Consider the following 21,924-nt stretch of genomic DNA (forward strand, 5'->3'; position numbering starts at 1 on the left):
GAAGAAGGAGTGTGAGAAGGCTGGAGAGTTAGACACAGCCCAGATCATGTAGGGTCTTGAGGACAAGGTAGTTCAGATTTTATTTTGAAGGGAACCAGGGGAGGATTTTTTAAGGAAAGGAGTGACATGAAGTGATTCACATCTTGTAAAAATGACTCTGGCTACTTAGTGGAGAAAGACAATAGTATAGGAAGATAGACTATGTAGAAGTCTATGGCAGTGGTCCAGAAGAGATAATTGTGGCTCAGATTAAGGCTGTAGTGGTGGAGCTGGTGAGTAATAGTTGGACTCAGGATATATTTTAAGGATGAAGGCAACAGGACATGCTTTGGATTTGGCTGGAGTTAGAGTTGGGTTAGGGTTAGGTTAGTTGGTTAGCTGGGTTAGGGTTAGGTAGTAAGGAAAACAGGAATGGTGGATGACTCCTAGTTTTTTGGCTGGAGTAACTAGGTAAATAGTGATATGGAAGACTAAAGAAAGAACTATTTCAAGGAGATGGGAAATTAAGAATTCTGTTAAGGACATGTATATTTGAGATATCCTCCAAATGGAAAGGTCAAATAAGCTGTGGACTATATGCAGTTAGAGGTCAGGGCTGGATATATAAATATAGAAGTCACTGGGGTACAGAAAGTATGAGACTGAATGAAATCACATATGGAGAGTACGAGTAGAGAATAGAGAACAGTGAAGGGCTGAGAACTCCAAAATTTAGAGACAAAAAGAAGAACTGGAACAAGTAAAGGGTCCTGAGAAGAAGCAGCGTAGTAAATGAAATAAGAGAATGTGATGTTCGGGAAGCCAAGTGAAGAAAGTATATCAAGAAGATGGAAGTGAACATCTGTGTCAAATTCTATTAAGAATTTAAAAACTTTGAGGAATAGATCAGATCACTAAAATTTGGTAGGATGAAAATCATTGGTAACCTTGACAATTTTGAAACCATGTCAGCCCTTTTAAAAAAGCATCTATAATTTTTATAGCCTCTTGCACTATAATGGCAAATATATACTTTGGGTCACAAATTGGATGTCATTTATATACAATATTTAGCTTCCAATTCCCCACTTCCCACGTGTTGATGATAACCAGCTGAATGACAAAAAAAGTCATAGCAATTTAGAAAGACAGGCACTGATTTGCCTTTATTATGCAAATACATCATGCTGGATATCAATAATAGCAAAGAAGAAGGATTAAACTAGCAATGCCTCCTGTGGACCTGTGAAGAATTTGAGGTACCCTCAACTGTCCACATATAGAATTTAAACTTGGAGTTGAGTAATTTTTGTTTTCCCTCAATATTTTGACCTCAAAATAGGTAATGAGCTTGCAAGTTAACTATTTCATGGTGGGTGGGGTGGGGGAAATTAAGACTAATAGATTAATAGGAAAATGAGTTATATAAATTATTTTAGTTTCTTGTATAATTTATTCTTAAAGAATCTTACAGAATATTATAAAACAACACTGTTTGATTCTTCAAATCCACCAAACAAGAACTGAGCTGCCTCTCCCTACCTCCAAAGATAGAGAAAAGGAACTAAGTGAGAAAATAAAAATACAGAGAATTTTCTTTTAATTTGCCAAGTTATAAAGAGGAAAAAGTAAAGTTTTATTAATAAAAAGGGGGGGAACTTATATCCTCAATCACCAAATTAATCAAAAGCACTTTTCCTCAGTGAGATTCCACATGAAAACCCTTGAAAAGCTGGGACTGAAAAAAAAAAAAAAAAAGATGAGCCATTCAAAATGAAAGATCAATGAATCCCCATTTTTATCTTGAACATACATTTAAAACCAGTTAGCTAACATGAAGACTGCTTATAAATAAAACTTGATCAGTGTTTCAAGGCTTTTAATCATAATTCTTAGATATAAGTTAAGAGCTAATCTATATTTTCCACTATGATTCTTTGCCTAGTTTTTAAGAAATAGATATCAACTAAAATTATCAAATCACTTTCAAAAGAAAAGATTTTTTATTCTGATTTTTAATTGTTGTATTACTTGAGCTTTCCAATTTTAAATCTGGTACTGAGTATAAGGATTATCGCATATTTTACGGACTGTTGATGATAGAGTAGAATTGTGCTGTGCAGTTGTTATTTTAGAAGACATAATTTTAATCCCAATACATTCAAATCTATGTAGAAATGAGCCATATTGTAACAGGATCCCACATGTGAAATTACTTGTCTTTTGGGGGATCTGCTCAGACCACAATTTGTCTTTTAAACTGTCAGTAAACCCTGGGGGTAAGCCCAGAAGCCATTTTTATATTAAAAGACCCCACCTTCCTTTCCAGAGCTGAGCCAAACAGTTTTTGATTGGAAATCTGGGAATTCTCCTGGGAGAGAATCTGTTGGTCAATCTCTAAAGACAGATGGATCTGTGACAGGTAAACTCAGAGGATTTGGAATGGCCATGCTTAGCCACGGACTCACCAGGAAAAGAACACAGCATGTAGATAAAGAGAGAATCACAGAAGGAAGCAAACACTAGGCCTTGAGACAGATGGAATATTTCCTTATGTTTCTGGTTTCAGTTCCATGGTAAAAGTTTTTGCCTTGAGGCTTCCCTGTATTTTCTCAATAAGTTCTGCAAGCCCCCCTTGACTAAGAACAACAACGGTAGCACCATGGTTAGGTGAGTTGTAGCCCTATGGCAGTGCCTTCCTCCAGGAGCGTAATTATAGGGAGTAAGGAACTGAAATAAGGCTAGTACACACCCAAAATTCCCTCCCTTTTCCTAAACTAACCACATCAACCTCAATTTTTTCTCTTGAGCATCTGAAAGACTGGTTAATTTCAAAATGAAGAGGTGATTCTATAAAGCTGACAATCACACAACTTTTAGTAAAATAAGAGAATAATTTTCATCTAATATTATATAAAATTTTTTTAAATGAAAGGAACATAACATCTACAAATGCTTCTGTAAAAATAAAGCATTATACTTACATTTTATCCTCCAGGATCTTACAGGATTTCTTCATGTCTTCAACCTGTTGTTCGCAATGTCTTATTGATTCTTGTAGTTGTGATATCTCTAACTTGTGATCACTAAGAACCTGTTGAAAATTCAGTAAAATTGGGGCATTTAATCATCATCAAATGATTCATGACAGAAGTCCAATTCACTAAATATTCATGTATCATCCATTTAACTTTTACACTGTGGGTGTCCTTTAGTTAAAATAAAAAGCAATCAGGGGCTTCCCTGGTGACGCAGTGGCTGAGAGTCTGCCTGCCGATGCAGGGGACACGGTTTCGAGCCCTGGTCTGGGAAGATCCCACGTGCCGCGGAGCGGCTGGGCCCGTGAGCCACAACTACTGAGCCTGCGCGTCTGGAGCCTGTGCTCCGCAATGAGAGGCCGCAATAGTCAGAGGCCCGCGCACCGCGATGAAGAGTGGCCCCCGCTCGCCACAACTGGAGAAAGCCCTCGCACAGAAACAAGGACCCAACGCAGCCAAAAATAAATAAATTAATAAAATATATATATATATATATATATTTTTTTTTTTTTTAAAAAGCAATCATTATACTGCTTGTTTCTTTATAAAACAAACTGAGACAGAAATAATCCTGAAATCATCAGAAAAGAAAACAAAATTTGGGAGGGAGAGAAACCAGTTATAGCAATAGAAATGTGAAAACTATAAAAACAGCTTTCAAGACATGAATTCATCTTGACTACCATTTTAAAAAATTAAATATACATTTTCATAATTATTTTCAAAATGTTATTCCAGGATACTAGAATGAGTATTATAAGAAGTCAAAACAAATTGGTCTTTCACCTTAGTTGATAGCTATGTCCATGTTGCAAAGATTTATTTCTTAATATTTAATCAGTAATTTGGAAATGGAAAAATTGAGTACTATGAAAAAATGTTAGCATGATTAAAAAGGAAATATGGATGGAGAAAATTCATAGTGAACATATTTTTACGACACAGTTTTGGAATAAAGAAAAGGGAAAGCAAACTTAGAGCTTGGGTCTGCATTTCAGCTTGTGAGGGAAAGTGGAGCTGACAGAAAAGCTGATCAAACAAATTCATTTGCTCTCTGGCATAGAGTTACCATGGACAGATTACTTAGAGCCACCTAACCCTGCACATCAGTGTGGGGTCAGAAAAACACCTGTCAGGGGTATAGAGGTGCTTTCAGTCCTGCCAGGTGAGACAGGTGGGTGAAAGCTCCCCAAACTATTTTTTTTCCTCTAAAGCACTCATATGACTGAACATGTGGGCTATAAGTAGTTAGAGTTAACAGGAGTCTGAAATCCTAGATATGCCATCAAAAATTAGCAGAATGTCCAAAGAACTCTGACCAATAATCAGGATTAGTGACTATACACTGAAGGCCCATCCTGCCTGACATCCATAACCTCTAGCCCTCAGTCCTCCCCACCTGGACATGTAGGGCACCTTGAGAATCACACATCATTATTCTTTTCTGCCAGCATCACACCAGTTTGACCTGGCTGCAGAGTTTTCTAAACTAAAAGCACCACATGAAGATGAACCTGAAATTCCCTGTAGTCTCAAGTCCATAGCCAAAATGTTGTTTTCTAATCTCAGGCAATAACAACAACAAACTTTACCAAATACAAAACACTCAGCTAAAAGCCTTATAGGCATGTCCTCATTCTATCTCCACAAAAGCCCTTTGAAATAGGCAATATTATTACCCCCATATTATAGGTGAGGAACCTTCGGGTTGGTAAAGCCAAGATTCGAACCCAGGTCTCTGTGATACTGAAGTTTGTGCTTTAAACACAATTCTCCACTGGTAAGGTGGGGTGGGGTGCTGGACTGGGGGGAGGTAGAGAATGACACTGGAGCTGAGTTTACCCCTGCCACCTCAAGCCTTGACTTATTTGTCTTTAGAGATCTTTGAATAACAGGTTAAGGAACATATACTTCATTTTTCCAAACTAGGTGGTGTGCTTGACATAATTTATGAGGCCCCAACTGGGGATATGAGCTTAGGCATGCAGATAAGATCTGTTTTATACAATCCCTGTGTTCTCCTTGGAGCCTAGCCTGACTCATGCTTCCTAACTATGTTGATATATGAAGAAGCAGATAGATCACCTTTTTAAATGCACATATGTGGGGGAAGTTTTTGATTTTACTAATGTTTTGTAATTGGATGTCATAATAGATATATTATAACTATAATGGTCAAAATCACACTATAAATAGTATTGATATAATGGAATTAATTGAAGACTCTGATAAGAAATGTGATGTTTTAGTATTACTGTTGCCCCATAAAGTTTTACATGTAATTCTCAACACAGATAGAAGAAATACGCTAGACTCATTAATTCAACTGTGATAGATTAACAGGTGTTGCTGTTTTAATTAACATAGAAGTAGTATTAACATTAACCTCTTCAATTATAGTCACTGCATAAGCTTCAGTTTTCTTATCTTTAAAATGAGGAAAATCCTCACAAAATATTTATCACAATACTGGCTTTCAATCGGTGTTATTAATTTCTAAAAATAGAAGTACAGAGTTCTGAAGTATTTTCTAACTCAAAGAGACAAATAGTCTCCTTTCCATATTAATGTACTCAATATAGATGGAGAGCCTAAATTCTGTTTTATTATCACGCATTCAGAATTAAGGAATCTGCCCATGTTTATTCACTTTGTTATGTAAAATAAAGCAATCTCACACAAACATTACATATGTTCTATATCCATTTGGTCGATTCTGTATGTATTTTTTTAAAAACATTTTTACAGTATTTTGGCCCATCAAATGCAATGTGTACCTAAGCATTCCAAACTTCTTTCTTTCCATCATACTCCTAAAGAAGAAAACACAATTGCCCTAAAACACTTTAAATGTCAGAAAACATTAACATGCCAAAAACATTCTCCCCCGAATGGCATGAAGATTAATTAAAATCAGCTCCTTTTTTAAACCACCTGCTATTAGTTGTATTCAAGGCAGTGTATATTGAGGTGCTTGCGGTCGGGCTTGAAGAAACATAGTTTATTCTTTCTTACCACTGTGCTGGTAGTAAGGGTTTCTCTCATTTTTGTCATTTTAAGCCTTAATCTATCCAATTCTTCCTTCTTTTTGTAAGTCTCCTTTCTCTTAAGTTCACAGAGCTTTTTATATTCATCTATCTGTAGTGACAAACATAATAAACAAATCAAAAAGCTTAAGAGGGCAACACAGTTTAGGAAATCTTTTTTTTAATTTTGTCAACCTAATTCATATTTAAGTATACCATAATCAATCTAAGTATATTATCAAATTAAAAAAAACAAGTTTGCTTAGTTTGAAGCATCAGAGGAAAAATAATAAATCACAAGGACCAAACTGTAATTATAAAATGCTGAACTAGTAAATTTAGAGGAACAATGAAACAATGATCATTAATAGCAAATTATAAAAGCAACTGCCACTGTAAAATTTACTAGTAAAACATCATAGCAATTGTTACCAGATTTACTGTGCTCTAAGCACATCAGGAGAGTCAAAGGAAGGAATTAAGAATTGTTTGGAAATCTAAATTCACATTATTTCATGAGAAGTAAAACAGACCAAAAACAAAATCACTGAAGATAAGGCAGCTCACAATCCTAAACAACTTACCATTTTGCCACCCATACCAGCCCCTGAGAGCTAAAGGATCCTTATCTCCATTTACCTGTGCTTGTTTCAAAAACGCCCAGTATTTGGTGGAAATGTTTTGCAGCTGTGTCTTAAGAGATATTCAGTGGTCAAATGCCCTGAACTGACTGTGACTTGACCACAGGAGTGCTCTGCCTGCGCACATGAGGCCTAGACATGTCAGAAAGTTACCTTTGCTTCATTCATGTTAAGATCTCTGCCAAAGGGGGCATTTGTACTCCGCTAGGCACAATTCATGCCCTGTGCAAGGAAGCATGGAAGACTGTGCATGCCCTAGCTGTTCTGGCTGCCTCTGTAAATCTCTGCCCCTTTCCTAGAGCTCTGATGACCACCACCTCCTAATCCTTGAAATTCCCTTATTCCCCTCCCTTCAGGGAGATGGTGCTTTTAGAGCACAAGCTCTCCCTTCTCCACTCCTTCATCAACGACTCGAGTTTCTGATCTCGAACCCGGTTTTGTTTGATTGGCATTTGCAACACTGGGCAAAGGACCCATTGAGGGGGTCACTGACCTGATGGGGATTGATAAAAGAAATTTTCACATATTGAGATATAAGGAAGTCATTCTGGCTTATACAGGAGTTAACTTGAATTTTATGCTAACTAAAATAGCCTGTTTGTGGCCTATCATGCATACATTGTACATTGGCTTTAATTATTTAAGAAAAGGGCACATTGACCAGAAGTAAAGAATATCCATGTTAAAAATAAAGATTAAATGTCCCTCTTCCTGGGACGCTAATGCTGGTACTACTTTGATGATAAGACTCCCTTCCCAGGTGCCATACTGACTCACTGTGTACATGCTGGTCTGTTCTTTTTTTTCGAAACATTGAAGAAATGCAACCCTGGCTTGTTTAGTGTTCTTTGTTCTGACGAGATATAAAACTATACTGAAAACCATGCTTCTCTGGAGCAGCTTCTCAGAGTAATCTGGGAAGATGGCTTCTGAACTAGTCCTTAGTTTGGCTCAAATAAAGAACTCTTTTCTATTCTTATTACAGATTGTTTATTGATTATTTTCACTAACAGGATAAATAACAGCTTTCCTAAGATTAAACATATTGTGATTACCTGTCAGATCCTATTGAAATGAGTCACCTTCTTATCAAAATCAGACACATCATGGATTTGTCTGGCAAAATGAATTATCAAGAAAAAGGTAACTGAATAGTAAGGCCCGAGAAAGTATATTTAACTCTGTATTAAAGAGTTATGAAAACATATATTTGTGTGGCTTTCCATCAAAGCCACCAGCTAACTCACCCAAAGTGGTTACTCTGAATGAATGTGATCATTATCAGTTATCTCTGCACTAGGGCACAGGTGCATTAAAATGAAACTTGGTGATAATAAATTTTGTTGAAAATTGAAATTCTGTGCTCATACTTTGGCCTAAGCCAAAATATTGCAATAGAATATTCCTCCCACTTGTTATCATATAAAATTACGCAGCCCGTAAAAACTAATCACCCGCACACCCTGAGGCCACTCGCTTTCTGAGACAGGTTGGCATTCTGCCTAAGGAATGTGTATCTCGCTAAATAAACTTGCTTTCCCTTACTTTGTCTCACTCTTGAATTCTTTTCTTTGTGAAGCCAAGCACCCTCACTTGGCAGTCTGTCCCAGGGGATTGCACTTCCCAGGGAGTGATATTTCTCTCTCTTGAATCAAAATATTGATCATTGCCAGATTGTATTCTACTAAATTTTAATTAAGACCCAAGAAGTGCAATTTAATAAATGTTCTTTTCTTTCTTTCTTTCTACATATATATATATATCTTTATGCATATTTAATATAGCAGGGTTGCAAGCCCAGATCCAATTTCCTGCATTATAGTTATGCCAGTTCCCATGATGCAGAGGGCAGCACCAGGAGCTCAACAGCAATTTCCATCCTGGGCTAGGCCCTCACTGCATGGAGGAAAAGAAGGCTGCTGCTAGGAGCACCTAGCAGGGAGATAGCCCTGCTTCCCCTGGGGCAACCGGAAGCAGAGCAAAGAGGAATCAATCAGAAGCCATTCTGAGGGTGAATTATTTAGAATTCAGGATGCAGTAGCTATCTCCACTGACGCTCACAAAACTTCTGGTCTCAAAATACCCTTCTCTGTTGGGGCTGTGGACAAAAAAATGTGGCCTGCCATTTCAGTAAACAACGAATGTTGCTCACCATCAAGCCATCAGCCACTGTGCAGCCTCAGCCTGATGGTGTGCCCTGAGGGGCTTCAGGATGGAGAAAAACAGGATACTGACCCTAGGTAGTTAAGATACGTATCAAAGGAATGATTTCAATGAGCCCAGACTCTTGCATCTTCCCATACATAGAAAAGCACTAAAATCATTACCTTGAGATGCCTGTCTTTTTGTGATTAGCAATAATCTGTTGATGTTGGACTATCTGGTTTTTCCCGGCAAAACCGTCTATATATCCTGGCTCCTCCATTACCTCTTTGGAACACTTCCTCAGAACTGGGATGCTGCCTTCCCAGGCTACAGTCCTCAGTAAGGTCCTCAAATACAACATAATTCACAACTTCTAGGTTGCGCTTCTTTTTTTTTTTTTTCCAGTCGACAGGGCCCTTGGCTCTGCCTAGACCCTCTGCAGGCCTCTCCTCTTGGATTCATTCAGTAAGAGGCACAAGTTCTGAAACCAAGCAATACACTCTGGGGCTCCTGGGCACAAAAGTCTTTCTCTGTCCCCTGTTTCTTGTTTGTAGGAAATACGCTTTAGTCAGCCTCCATGACCTTCCCTGCGTTCCAAAGAGCAGGTTTAAACAGTTGCTAATCAGGGAGGGGAGGGGATCCAGAGACAAGGGAGGAGCAGTGAGGAAACAATAGTGCAGCCTTGGGGCAGGTCCTGGTTCCTCCTCAAGGGACACACATAACAATATCTCTGAGCTCTTCTATAGCACTAAAACCCGCACCTAATGGAAGATGCTAACTACCTGTTGAAGCACTCTTCATTCCAGAGAGAAGGTCACAGTTCGATAACCTTGAGAACCGCAGAAGCCATCACCAGACCACCAGACTCCAGATGATCTCTGGGTTGAAGGGATGCAGGCCCCACACGCACCCTGATCCTTATCAGCAACCCTTCCCCTCACAACCCACCCACCCACCCTGGCTGGGGACACACAGTTTTGAGGGCATTAACCCGCTGTGGCCCCCCTTTCTCGGCAAAGCAATAAAGCTATTCTTTTCTACTTCACCCAAAACAGTCTCCGACTCAATGTGGTGACAGCGCACAGAGTTCGGGTTTCGACATCAGTTCCGGCAGAGCTGAACTCGCTGATCCTGTCTGCAGAGACAACCAAGTGACACAGAAGCGAATTCCTAGTCCCTACAGTGCTGCACATAAGCAAGGGGCCACCCCAGTGTTACCACTCCTATCATTCATATTCTTTCCCGTGAACTCAGATGCTGCTACGCAATCAAACATCTTCCCCATGGGCTCCAGTGTCCTTGAGCCTCTGCTCTATTCCTGCAGAAGATACCACGGGAATGCTTGCTAGCTTCAAGGACAAATAAGTTATTTCTCATTTCCTGCCCTCAATTCTGTACAATTCTGTATTTAAAAAAAAAAAAATCAAGCCACTTACCTCTTGGCTCAATTTTTGCTTTTTTCCCAAATATTCTGCTTTTTCTCTTTCCATTTGCTCCTCTACTTCTTGAATATATCTTTTCTGCAATTCTAGTTCTTTCTTCTCTGAGTTAATTTTGGTATAAGTCTCATTGATGTAAACAGTGGTAGAGGCTTTTTCTTTCATCGCATGGTTGAGTGACAGGACAACAGTTTCATAATGCCTCGTTAGTTCCTCTTGCTGTTCACTAGGAGAAAAAGAATCGCTCTTGGCGTGAAAAGGATGGCTTTCCAGGAAGAAATTTAAAGTCTGCTTGATGAGATGAACCACCATAAAGAGGGAAATTTAACGAATACTTATTCTAGAGTTGAATTTGTGATTGTCTAAAGTTGGTTGTGATGAAGGAGAGAAGGAAACACAAGTATCAACCTTGCAACTCTTTATCACTGCAAAAGTGTCTTGTGGTCCTGCCTCACCCCACCCATTCTCACACACCAGGTAGTAACTATGGGATATTTTGGTTTAAAACATACAATGATTCAAAAACAGTTTTGAACAGGTGAATGGAATCTGGCCAGACAAATGGCTTGATATGTAGCATTGCCATAGCTACCTTATCATCCTGAGATATGTAGTTTAAGCCAAGGAAAGATAAACATCCCACCAGTCTTCCAGCCACCTTCTGATGCCATTGCCCTGCAGAGAAGGCCCAGGAGAAGAAAGCTAATCCTCCTCTGATGGAAAGGAGTTGGGGAGGAGGGATCTGAGTCTGTCTTCACTGCTCAGAGGGTGCTTGAAATCTAATTTGAATCCACTTATCTTCTCACAGCTGTAGCCAAATCTGAGTTAAGGGGAGACATTAACCTCACATATCCATTGCTGGCCACACCCACCTTAAGATTGTGAGAAACATCTACCCCAGGGCTAACAATAAAAGATTTGGAGGAAGGACAATTGGTGACATTTCTCTATTTTCCTTTTCTCAAAGCTCCTGCAATGTAATGACTTTTTTCTTTTTCTAATCTCCAAGGCTAAACACTCTAGTTCAGGCGGATTGTGTGAAAGGCTCAGGAAAATGGAAACAGGTTGTTGGTAAGTTTATTTTCCAGAAGTCAACTCTACCATAGAAAGGCAATTAAGAGAAGCTCAGGCTAGATGGGGCCAGATAATGGGTGCTTTGTAGGTTTAGTAGAGGAAGCCTTCTAAGAATGAAGCAAACTAAGGATTGAGTAACCTTAAGGAAGGCTACTCAAGTCAAACAAGTCAAAATCAATACAAATCAATCAAACAAGTCAAATCAATACACCTGACTAGGTGTATTGTGCTGGGTTGGGAAAGCTCTCAGAAACGGAATGTAGGACCCAAGGAAATCCCCCTCCCCAGTTTCTGAGGACTGTGTCCAGTTTTTGAGGAGTGTCCAGGAGAGGATCACTTGTCAGAGAGTGTGGACACCTTGATATACATCTTTATTTGAAAAATTGATACAATAAGTGATTGTAGCTTGATGATGCTAGCTCATCAGGCAACCCACATTACGTTCATTTGTAATTTGACTTTCCATAAAGATTTCTCTAGAGCAGTGATTCTCAAAGTGTGGTCAGGACCAGCAGCATCAGCAGCATCTAGGAACTTGTTAGAAATTCAAATTCTTACCCCCATTCCCCAGACCTACTAAATCAGAAATCTGGGGTGGAGGTCCCAGTAATTTAACAAGCATTCCAGGTGATTCTGATGTACACTCAAGTTTAAGAATCGCTGGTCTATAGCGGTGTGATGGTGCTGGTCAGTTGATATGAGTATTCCAGCCTGGATATTATCTTCCTTGTTATTAGTGTAGAAATTGATAGTCTAGTTTTGATAGTGGTCTCTGGTGATTATGGCTAGCATGCACCATGCACAAATCTGCACTGTGAATCCCTAAGAGGAGTTAGAATATGCAGTCTTTCTCAAACTTACGTGATCATGAACTTTCTCTTTCATGGAGCATCTCCCAGAATAGGTGTTCTGAGGGCCTACTTTGGGAACCTGTCCCTGGGCCTTGAGGTCCCCACCTAATTCCTGATGCTTTGATATCTTGTGCACCAAGCAACCTTCTGATTCTTTTAGCTTCCCAAGAAGATTTTTTCATTATAATGAGGGCTCTTTGAGTATTTCTTACTCCAAAAAACTGAAAGTCTGACATTTATACATTACTTTTGAGAATTTACTTGTAGTACTGAGTTATTCTTCAGGGTTTTATTGTTTTTTTCTTTCAGAATATCTCTTCTTCTGTGGGCTGGGTAAGTCAAGATTTGTAATCTCCATTTTATAGATGGAGAAAACGAGGCCCACAGAGGGGTAAGTGCTAACAACACAGCTGAGGAATAAAGAAAAGAAACTAATAGGTGTCAGCTCTCATTTAATTGAAGATAAAATCTAGAACCAATCCCATTTTCAACCCTCCAGTAGACTATAACTGAATGTCTTTAAGGAACTAAGCTAGCTACAATATATCTGGTTTGATACTATATTTGCAATACAATACCCAGAAAAATTTCTTGCTTTGGTGGTTGAGGTTTGTAAACTTAATTTTACTAAAAATGAAATGAAAACCACTGTGTGTTTCTACCTTTGGAGGTGGGGTGCGAGGCACTGTGTTATTGACATGCAGTAGTTGCTGCTGGGAAGCTGAATTCCCTCTGAAATTTTACAGGTCTCCTGGCTGCGGTGGTAGAAGAGTTTCTGCTCTCTTCCCAGCTCTCTGCAGCCATCACACACCCCTCATCAGCCCAGTCATCTTCTATAAGTGATCTCTACCTCTTAACTTGCTCTGTACCAGTTTGGACCAGAGGACAATCCCTTAGGAAAGATTTCCCACTTTAGCCCCAGCCCCTGACTCCCTCAAATACTAAAAAAAAAAAAAAAAAAAAAAAAAACCCGAAAAAACCTACCCCAGAGCTTTATTAATTTTTTTCAGATCAAGTATTTTCTTCTTCAGAAACTCTTTTTCATCATTTGTTCTCGTAATTTTCACGTGTAATTGATTTATCTCAACAAGATTTAATCTTCGGGCATCACTGACACATTCTTAAAAGTAAGTGGAAGAAATGTTATTCAGTTATTTGAGAAACTGCACAATTGTAGATACTGACTTTTCAAATAATAAACAAATTATGTCTTTCTTTGAAATATTCTTCTAATTATGTTCCTGGATCAGACACCTCTTAATCACCCCTTTGGAACCTCTCAATTTTACCTATCAATTATTTCCCTTATTTCAGCTGCTGCTATGGTCGGTGACCAGCTTTCTATGAGCTCTGCACAATTTCAGGCTGGTGCAGTCTGATAGCACCTGATTCCTGCCTGTCCTATCCACTTCTCACCTGTCTAGGACTTCCTTGTCACCTCTACCATGGGACTTCTTTAGACACTCACACCCCCCCCCATGCATGTGTAATTGAAAGTTTGGGAGGTGTGGCAAGCATTGGACCAATGGTAGACAGGAGCCACTGCTTAGGTGTTCCTGAGAAGAGGTAACACTGTGTCTTGAGGGTGTATTCTCATACTCAGCTAGCTGCCGTCAGCAGCAGTCAACATCATATTGCACGCCATATTAGCTCTCCATTCTCCCTGCTTTGGTTCCTTATCCCACCCTCCTCCTCTTTGGATTGTATGTCCTAATAAAATAATAGTGCAAAAGCCATTGCTTCTGGCTTTGCTTTCAAGGGAACCCAGTGTGTTAAAGAACTAATTACTCATTAATAAATAACAAATCAGTGTAATCACATAAGACTTCAAAGGATTACCTCAGTGCTTGATAGATACATGGTTAAAATGCATGAATTTTTGAACACTGCTGTTGAAATGGATACTGGGCCGTCCATTTCTATGCAACAAATTCCCTAGAAACTGGCTGGTAGCTCCCCTGAGAGAGTTAGATTTTTTTTTTGCAGGCTACATGTTAAATTGCTCATTGTAGCAGGGCTTTTCAAACTTTATGTCTTGAATATACATATGTATCACCTGGGGATATTGTTGAAATACAGATTTTGACGTAGTAGGTCAGAGGTGGACCTAGAGATTCTGCATTTTGTAACAAGCTCCCAGGTGATGCTGATGCTACTGACCCAAGGACAAGCTGAAAAGCTTTAAAACACAAGGCCAATTAAATTTACTTGGCTAAGTATTCAGTGTGTATCAAGGACCTTACAAGCTAGCATGGTATTTCTTTTTCCTTCTAAAATATTTTTCCTGCTTATAAAAGTAACCCAATCTAGACAGTAAAAAAAAAAAAAAAAAAAAAGGCAACCAAAGAAAATAAAACAAAAACATTCTTAATTTTGCCTTGAGCACAGATTGTCTTATTTTTTACCTGCATGTAGGAGTTTGTTGTATTTTCCTTGCCAAACTAGACTAACACTGTGCAAATTCTTTTATAACTAACTATGTCACTCAGGGTCTAATCGAGAGATAGAAATCTTATATTGAATAGGGAAATTTTAATATAAAGATTTATTAACTGTAGCAGAGAATTAGAGTAATGAGGGAACGAATACTAAGAAAGTAAAGAGAACTCTAAAGACTTTAGGAATACTAGGCACACGGAGCAGCCCTACAGGGGCTGTAGGAAGCAACACCTCCAGACCCGAGATCTAGACCTCATTGAAGAGGTCTGTGACTCATTGGATGGCAAAGAAGTTCGTGAAATGTTCCGCTGGCAGAACTTACTAGAAATATGGCTTCTGGGGGCCCTGGGGGGACTGGTCCACAGGGAATTGCTGTACTTCAGAACTCACTGCAAAACCACCTAAATGATGCCAGGGTACCTGTTCACAGGGAGGTGCCTCACTGGTAGCAATCTACCATGAAGCCACTCAGGGGATACTGGAGGGAGCTTCTGGGCACCAAGGACTGTTGCACGCCACTGGCAGAAGCTACCTGCACTGCAAGAGTCAGCCAAGCTGAGCACACTGGAACAGGAAGACAACCCCTTTTTCCTCCAGTAACCTTCAGTGCTCTGTACTGACAAAGCTTAACATTACGCCAGCTGGCAAAAGGGGAAATTTACAGCGCCCCAGCTCCCTTATGACAGAGCAATGAACGTAGACTTGGAGCTGCAAGGGAACATCTACTTTAAAAATCTTTTTTTTTTTTTTTAATTTAGACAACTGTTTTAGGTTGGGCTCCCTGGGAAACAAATCTTAAAATTTGTGTGTAAAGCTCTGAGGAACATCTCCTCTGAGGACATAAGGGTTGGTCAAGGGTGGAGCGTTTAAATGATGATGAGCTTTGGAGTTGTGATGACACTTCAGAGTTATTCCACATGGAGCGAGGGAGGCAGACCTTTGTACTCTCCTGGTGACCAATCACTGAATGTGGGCAGCACTTGGGGAGGGAGTCTAACCTGAAGTGAAGCTTCTCTCTTTTGTCTAAGGCAATTCCTGTAGAGGAACTGAGCTGTGAGCCTCAGCCAACACTCCTGGCAGCTGGAAAAATAACGTTGGAGGCTGACCTTACACCAAATACAAAATTTAACCCAAAGTGGATCAAAGACCTAAATGTCAGAGCTAAAACTATAAAACTCTTAGAAGAAAACATAGGGGAAATCTTCATAATGTTGGATTTAGCCATGATTTCTTGGATATGACGCAAAAAGCACAGACAACAAATGAAAATACAGATAAACTGGACTATGTCAAAAGTCATTATTAACAAGAGTGATAAGGTAACCCATGGAATGGGAAAAAATACTTGCAAATCATATATCTGATAAGGGGTTAACATCCAGAATATATAAAGAATTCCCACAATGAAACAAACAACCTGATTAAAAGATGGGCAAAGGGTCTGAACAGACATTCCTCCAAAGAAGATATACCAATGGCCAATAAGCACATGAAAAATGCTCAACATCACTAATTATTAGGGAAGTGCAAACCACAATGAGATACCAATTCTTATCCATTAGGATGGCTGTTATTTGAAACAAAACAAAAACAGAAAATAGCAAGTGCTGGCAAGAATGCAGAGAAATTGGAATGCTTGTGCATTGTGCAAGGGACGGTAAAATGGTGCAGCCACTGTGGAAAACAGTATGGGAGCTTCTCAAAAAATTAAATGTAAAATTACTATATTACCATACAATCCAGCAATTCCCTTCTGCATTTATACCCAAAAGAATCGGAAGCAGAGCCTTGAATAGATATTTCTACACCCATGTTTGTAATAGCATTATTATTTATTGTTTCATTGTTATTATAATTATTTTGTAACAGAAATATTTACAACAGCCAAAAGGTGGAAACAATGCAAGGGTCCATTGATGGATGAGTGGATAAACAAAACATGGTATATACATACAATGGAATATTGTTCAGCCTTAAAAGGAGAGGAAATTCTGGCACATGCTACAACCTGGATTAACCCCAAAGACATGCCAGGTGAAATAAGCCAGTCACAAAAGGACAAATATTGTCTTTAGTCTATTTATAATAATTATATAAATTCAAGTCATATATATTATTTCCACTTAAAAAGTAAGGGAAACTTATTATGGATCTCACTATATTTGTGTTGTATATTCTTTCTGGCTATTTTTGATATGAAATAACTATTAGACTTATCTTGTTACAAGTACTAGGCTCTATTTTCTTATAAGATAAACTAAATTTCTACAGTTGATAACCTCACAGTACCTTCCAATTCTCTGCTAACACTAGTGGGAAGAGTTTCCAGTAGAAAATATAGTCTGCTGAGTTCCATGCTTTCAATTTCCAGAAGATCAATTGTGGATTTTCTCATTTCTTCCTGAAAATGTAAATTACATAGTTAAAAAGATAAGACATTAAAATAATAAGATTGATTTCCTAAACAAGGCCCTGTAAATGTTTTCAGAGATCAAAATTTGCTTTTCAGTAAGTACCTTTTGCCATTATTTTTATTTGGAATAGCAAGTGGGAAAAATAACTGTTCTTCAATGAGTTTTTAATGTGTCATTGTTAATTTATCTTTTAATTTCTGCTGATTTTCTTCTACTCAGAAATTATCTTTCGCTATGCGTGTGTGTCCCTTGTATGCAGTTTCAATAAATTTAAAAGGAAAGACTGCAACAAAAGGGTGACATTGAGAAAGGAAGCTTCTTGGGACTTCCCTAGTGACCCAGTGGTTAAGATACTGTGCTTCCACTGCAGGGGGTGCGGGTTTGATTCCTGGTCAGGGAACTAAGATCCCACATGCCAAGAGGCCAAAAAAAAAAAAAAAAAAAAAGAGAGAGAGAGAGAAGGAAAAGAAGCTACTTAATTAAAAAATGGAAAATGCCTATAAAAGTATGCTTAGGTATAAAAAGAACAGTGGTTTTCTTATACCTACCTAAAAATAGCTCCCCGCCTATTTGTTTTATATATATATATATATATATATATATATATATATGGGGCTAGTTTCAAAAAGGAAAAAACATTAAAAAATCTGCTAGTGGAAAGAACAGATAAATCACCTCTTAAATAAACGGTCATAATGGCTATAGTTACTTTATGATCTGAGAAATTGCCATTATATTTTATGAATAATAAAAAAGCAGGTTGCATAATTGTATATTTAGTAAGACCACTTTTTTGTAAAAAATAAAATTCAATACAGGAATCATCTATGTCCTGAAAGTAGTCAAGACATTCAACAAAGAGTCAACCGTGATTGTTTTAGGGTGGGATCATGTTGGTTTTTACATTCTTCCTTTTGCTTGTCTATTTTTTTCTAAATTTTCCAGAATATAACTGCAATGCTTCTATAATAGTGAAAATGTGTTACTTTAAAAAATGGGAGGATTTATCTCTATTTAAGAGATTTCACAGCTCAGATATTAAATGGAGACATACTAGATACTTTAATAAGCCACAATAATTATTTTGAACACTTCAAATTTTGGAGAAAGACATAACTAAAAGAACGAAACAGAGGAAAGGGTTTCCACAGGACCACAGTGCAGTACAACACACACAAACTCTCAGTGTTTACATATATGTGCTTAACTGGGATTATAAACTATAATTCTGTAGTATACCTACAGAACTATATATAATTACATAAAAATATAATTATAAAGTAATAAGATTAACTTTTCTCAGTAGTCTGTAGACTCAAGCTCATTAACTTTATAGCCATATTTCTACATTTTTAGATATTTGAGAGGTAGTAGATTCTTATTCAATATTTTTAAAACAAATGAGGAGACACTGCCATTCTGAAACATCACTCAGGACCAGGGCCAAACAGAGACACGTTTGTGACACTTCAAAAGGAAATTCTTTAAATATTTCTTTGATGGGGCCAAGTTAGTATAACTGAAAGAGAACCTGTTTCTTTTCACTGAAAAGCACTGTCTGTGTCAGTGGAGTAGGTGCCAAATAATCTTTCACCAGTTTTGTGAGGAATTGCTTATAGAGACCTGAGAAAATTGGCATTTTGCATGCAGTTTATCCCAGAGGTTGTTCGCTGGTTTTAAGCAATGCTCACATATTGATGTCACAAGCATTTGCCCATGTGGCCCACCCCTTAACTGAGCTCTGTTATCAGCAGGGTCTCTTCTCTTGAGCTGTCTTGCCCTCATCCATAGCACAGGTCCTTAATTCAGTGCTCTGCATGGGAAATCGGGCAGCAATCCACTACTGATCCATACTGGTGCAAATGCTTAGGAAACTGAGAGAAATTTTCATTCAGGGCAAATATTTTCCCTATTAACCTATTGAAGTATGTTGAACAGAGCTGGTGCTAAATTAAAGTTTGATGAAGAAGTAAGTGAAAGATTGAAAAAGTAGCTTTTGTAGATAATACAATACCAATTTCTTAACAGCGATAGCAACGTCCTTAAGAAAGGTCTTAGCTTCTTCATTGCATTTAAAGTGGTCACTTTGCAGTGATTGTTCTAAAAAAAAATTAGAAAATTAAGATCTCTTATTTATCTATCCAAATTCTGTTTAACCCTTTAAGATCCAACTCAAATGCTTACTCAGCTGAAAATTACATCTTCTATCTTTGAATTTCTATAGTATATCATATGAATCTCTTTTGTACTTGTTATTTCTTATTTTACAGTGTACTAATTTAGGTATATACTTTATGTTTCTTGAGGACAAACTCCTCTTAAAATTCTATTTTTGTATCACTCATGGTAGAAAGAAGGAATCTGTATAGGGTAAGACAAAAAAATTCCATATATAATTATAAAAGGGATAAATATAACATGCCCATAGTGTAGGTTTAAGAATGTCTTCATATATATATAAATTTGTATACGTATATCCTAAACATAATATTTTACAAAACAACATTTATTTAATTCTTTAAAAATCCATTATGTCATTTTCACTTCCATGCCAATATTTTAATCATGGGATGAGAGTAAATATTTGTAAAACTGGTAGGTGTGAGGTAGATAGAGTTTTTAACCCTTTCATTCATTGACATATGAAAGATAGCGCCTTTTCTCTCACACACTGTAAGTTGAAATCACATGGGAAAAGTGGCTTGGAAAATGTTGGCAAAGGAAGACAAGATACATGCAGAATGGGAAGAAGGAAGGAAAAAGAAAATATAAAAGGAAGAGGAGAGAGAACAGAGGAAGCTCTACTCACCTTGGCTCTGTCACCATTCCATTATACAGATTCTGTCTAAATGGATTCCAGGCCTGTATCCACATGTGTGGGATGAGTTTGATTCCAGGTCTGTATCCACATGTGTGGGATGAGTTTGATGTGTTTAATGTTTCACATGTATGTATAATAAAAGTTGATTCTTATAACTTCATGATGATTCCCATCTCAGAGGTGAGAAATCTAAGACTTTTGAGGTCATGTCATGTGTGCAAGGTCACAGAGCCCATCACTTATAGAGTCTGGATTCAGACACAAGTGGTGTGACTCCAGAGTCCATGCCCTGAGTGGCCATCCTCAACTCTCAAAAGAGTAAACAGCAATTTCTGCCCTCAGTTCCTGAAAACTTGGATTCTCTTAATGAACTAAGCTCTCAAACCAAGTGAAAAATCAGTTACTGAGTTTCCAAGCAAGTGTGTGTTAGGGAGGGACAGGTATTGCCTGCTGTCCCTTTTCCTTTTTTCTATGGAATGAATAAGCACAAGTGTACTCCCACTTGCAAATGGGCTGGAGAGCTACATACTTTATAACTCACACTCAGGGCAAGAAAGCATAATTAATTTTTTTCCTATGACAAACTTTCTGAGCATCAAGAAATTATTAGCAGAAAAAGTATTTGTGCCTAATGCACAATTCCTTGCCTGATGCAACAGGAGTTTCTTCCTTTCTTATTTACCTGTTAAATCCTCCAGTTTGCCATGCCAAAGTGTTGGAGGAAATTAACTTGCAAAGAAAAGGCAAGAAGGGACAAGTTGAAATTAAATACATAATCTAAATGCAGGTGGGCACTCCAATCACAGGCAAATAGCAGTGGCCTGGGAGTCCAGGGATTTGTCCGCAATTTGTCACCAGCTACTAGTGTGAGTTGGGCTAAGTCACAGAGCTGAGCCCTGGGTCCCACTCCTTCGCCCCCCTCTCCCCCAAGGAGCTGGAGGAGGTTCTGCCCTACCAGGGATGCCCTGAGTTCTGGGAGGAGGGTCCCCACGAAGGTTCCCGCTTAATGCCGCCTAGGCGCCACCTCCGAGATGACGTCCCTCCGGGAGCCCACGGGCCTCTCACCGACAACAAAGAGCTGCTCCAGGGCGGCAGCCGCGACCGAGGAGCCCAGGGTGGAGGGGAAGGTGCATAATTCCAGGGAGGGGCCAGTGGAGACAGCGGCCGCCTGCAGCGCCTTCTCTCTGCCGAACCCCAGCTCTGGGGACCAGGAGCTCACAGCCATCTTGCTGCCCCTGCGCAGCGCCTACCAGGGCAGAGGTATGGAATGCCGGTTGCCACGAGCAACGCGGACGCCGAGGCAGAGCGCCAGCGCGCCACCTGGGGTGGGTGCCTCGCCAGTTTCTCTAACTTTATACACAATATTTAAGCAATCCTTTAAGGATGAGTCCCTCTTTAGCCGTCCTTTCCTCCTTCCATTTCCATTTCTTTAGTTCAGGACTTGTGCCTGAACCCTTGTACACTTCTCGTGGACCGTGGGGATCATAATAATGATCACTTTTGAACGCATTTCTGTGCTAGGTACTACAGCTGTATGTACAGCTCCCTTAATGTCCACAATGGCTTAGTGAGGGAAGTTCTTTCATTATCTCCACTTTCACAGACAAGGAAACTGAGGCAGGGATGACTAAGTGAATTGCCCAGGGTCACAAGATAATAATTTTGGGTTTAAAGTGGAGTCTGTATAAATCTTTCCATTATGCTACAATACCCATCTCTGTACTCTTCTAGACCTTTCCCTGTATACATTCTACCACTGGGCACATTTTACCTTGAATCAGTGATTTTTTTTCTGCCTTCTCATCAAACAGTGAGCTCTTTGAATGCAGGGGTATTATATTTCTCTGCATCTCCAAACTCCAGCCCTGCATCAGGATCAGATTGAGTGTAACTCTTAGTTCCCCTTTCCTCTGGTTGGTTAGAGAGCAGTGAAGATGATTTAACCCCCTCCTTCTTAAGTTTTCTTTACAGATGGCAAAATTGAAATCAAAGTGAAAGTAACATGACAATAGTTATCCTTTATTGAATGGAACTATACTCCAGGCACTGTCCTAAAT

General features: G+C 38.8%; 1 protein-coding gene across 1 annotated transcript in view; it reads right to left on the reverse strand.

The window, feature by feature from the left end:
- CCDC175 (coiled-coil domain containing 175) overlaps positions 1 to 21,103 on the reverse strand; it is a 73,410-nt gene extending 52,307 nt beyond the window's left edge. The window contains exons 1-7 of the mRNA XM_082616953.1: positions 20,933 to 21,103; positions 19,061 to 19,146; positions 16,922 to 17,033; positions 13,178 to 13,313; positions 10,266 to 10,494; positions 6,033 to 6,155; positions 2,964 to 3,073 (exon numbers count right to left, since the gene is read on the reverse strand). Coding sequence (XP_082473079.1) covers positions 2,964 to 3,073; positions 6,033 to 6,155; positions 10,266 to 10,494; positions 13,178 to 13,313; positions 16,922 to 17,033; positions 19,061 to 19,146; positions 20,933 to 21,092 — 956 coding nt within the window. The 5' untranslated portion in view covers positions 21,093 to 21,103. The remainder of the gene's footprint in view (positions 1 to 2,963; positions 3,074 to 6,032; positions 6,156 to 10,265; positions 10,495 to 13,177; positions 13,314 to 16,921; positions 17,034 to 19,060; positions 19,147 to 20,932) is intronic.
- Positions 21,104 to 21,924: the final 821 nt, after the last annotated feature.

This window comes from Mesoplodon mirus, assembly GCF_964341445.2.
Source record: "Mesoplodon mirus genome assembly, chromosome: 4".
In the NCBI taxonomy this organism is placed as follows: Eukaryota; Metazoa; Chordata; class Mammalia; order Artiodactyla; family Ziphiidae; genus Mesoplodon; species Mesoplodon mirus.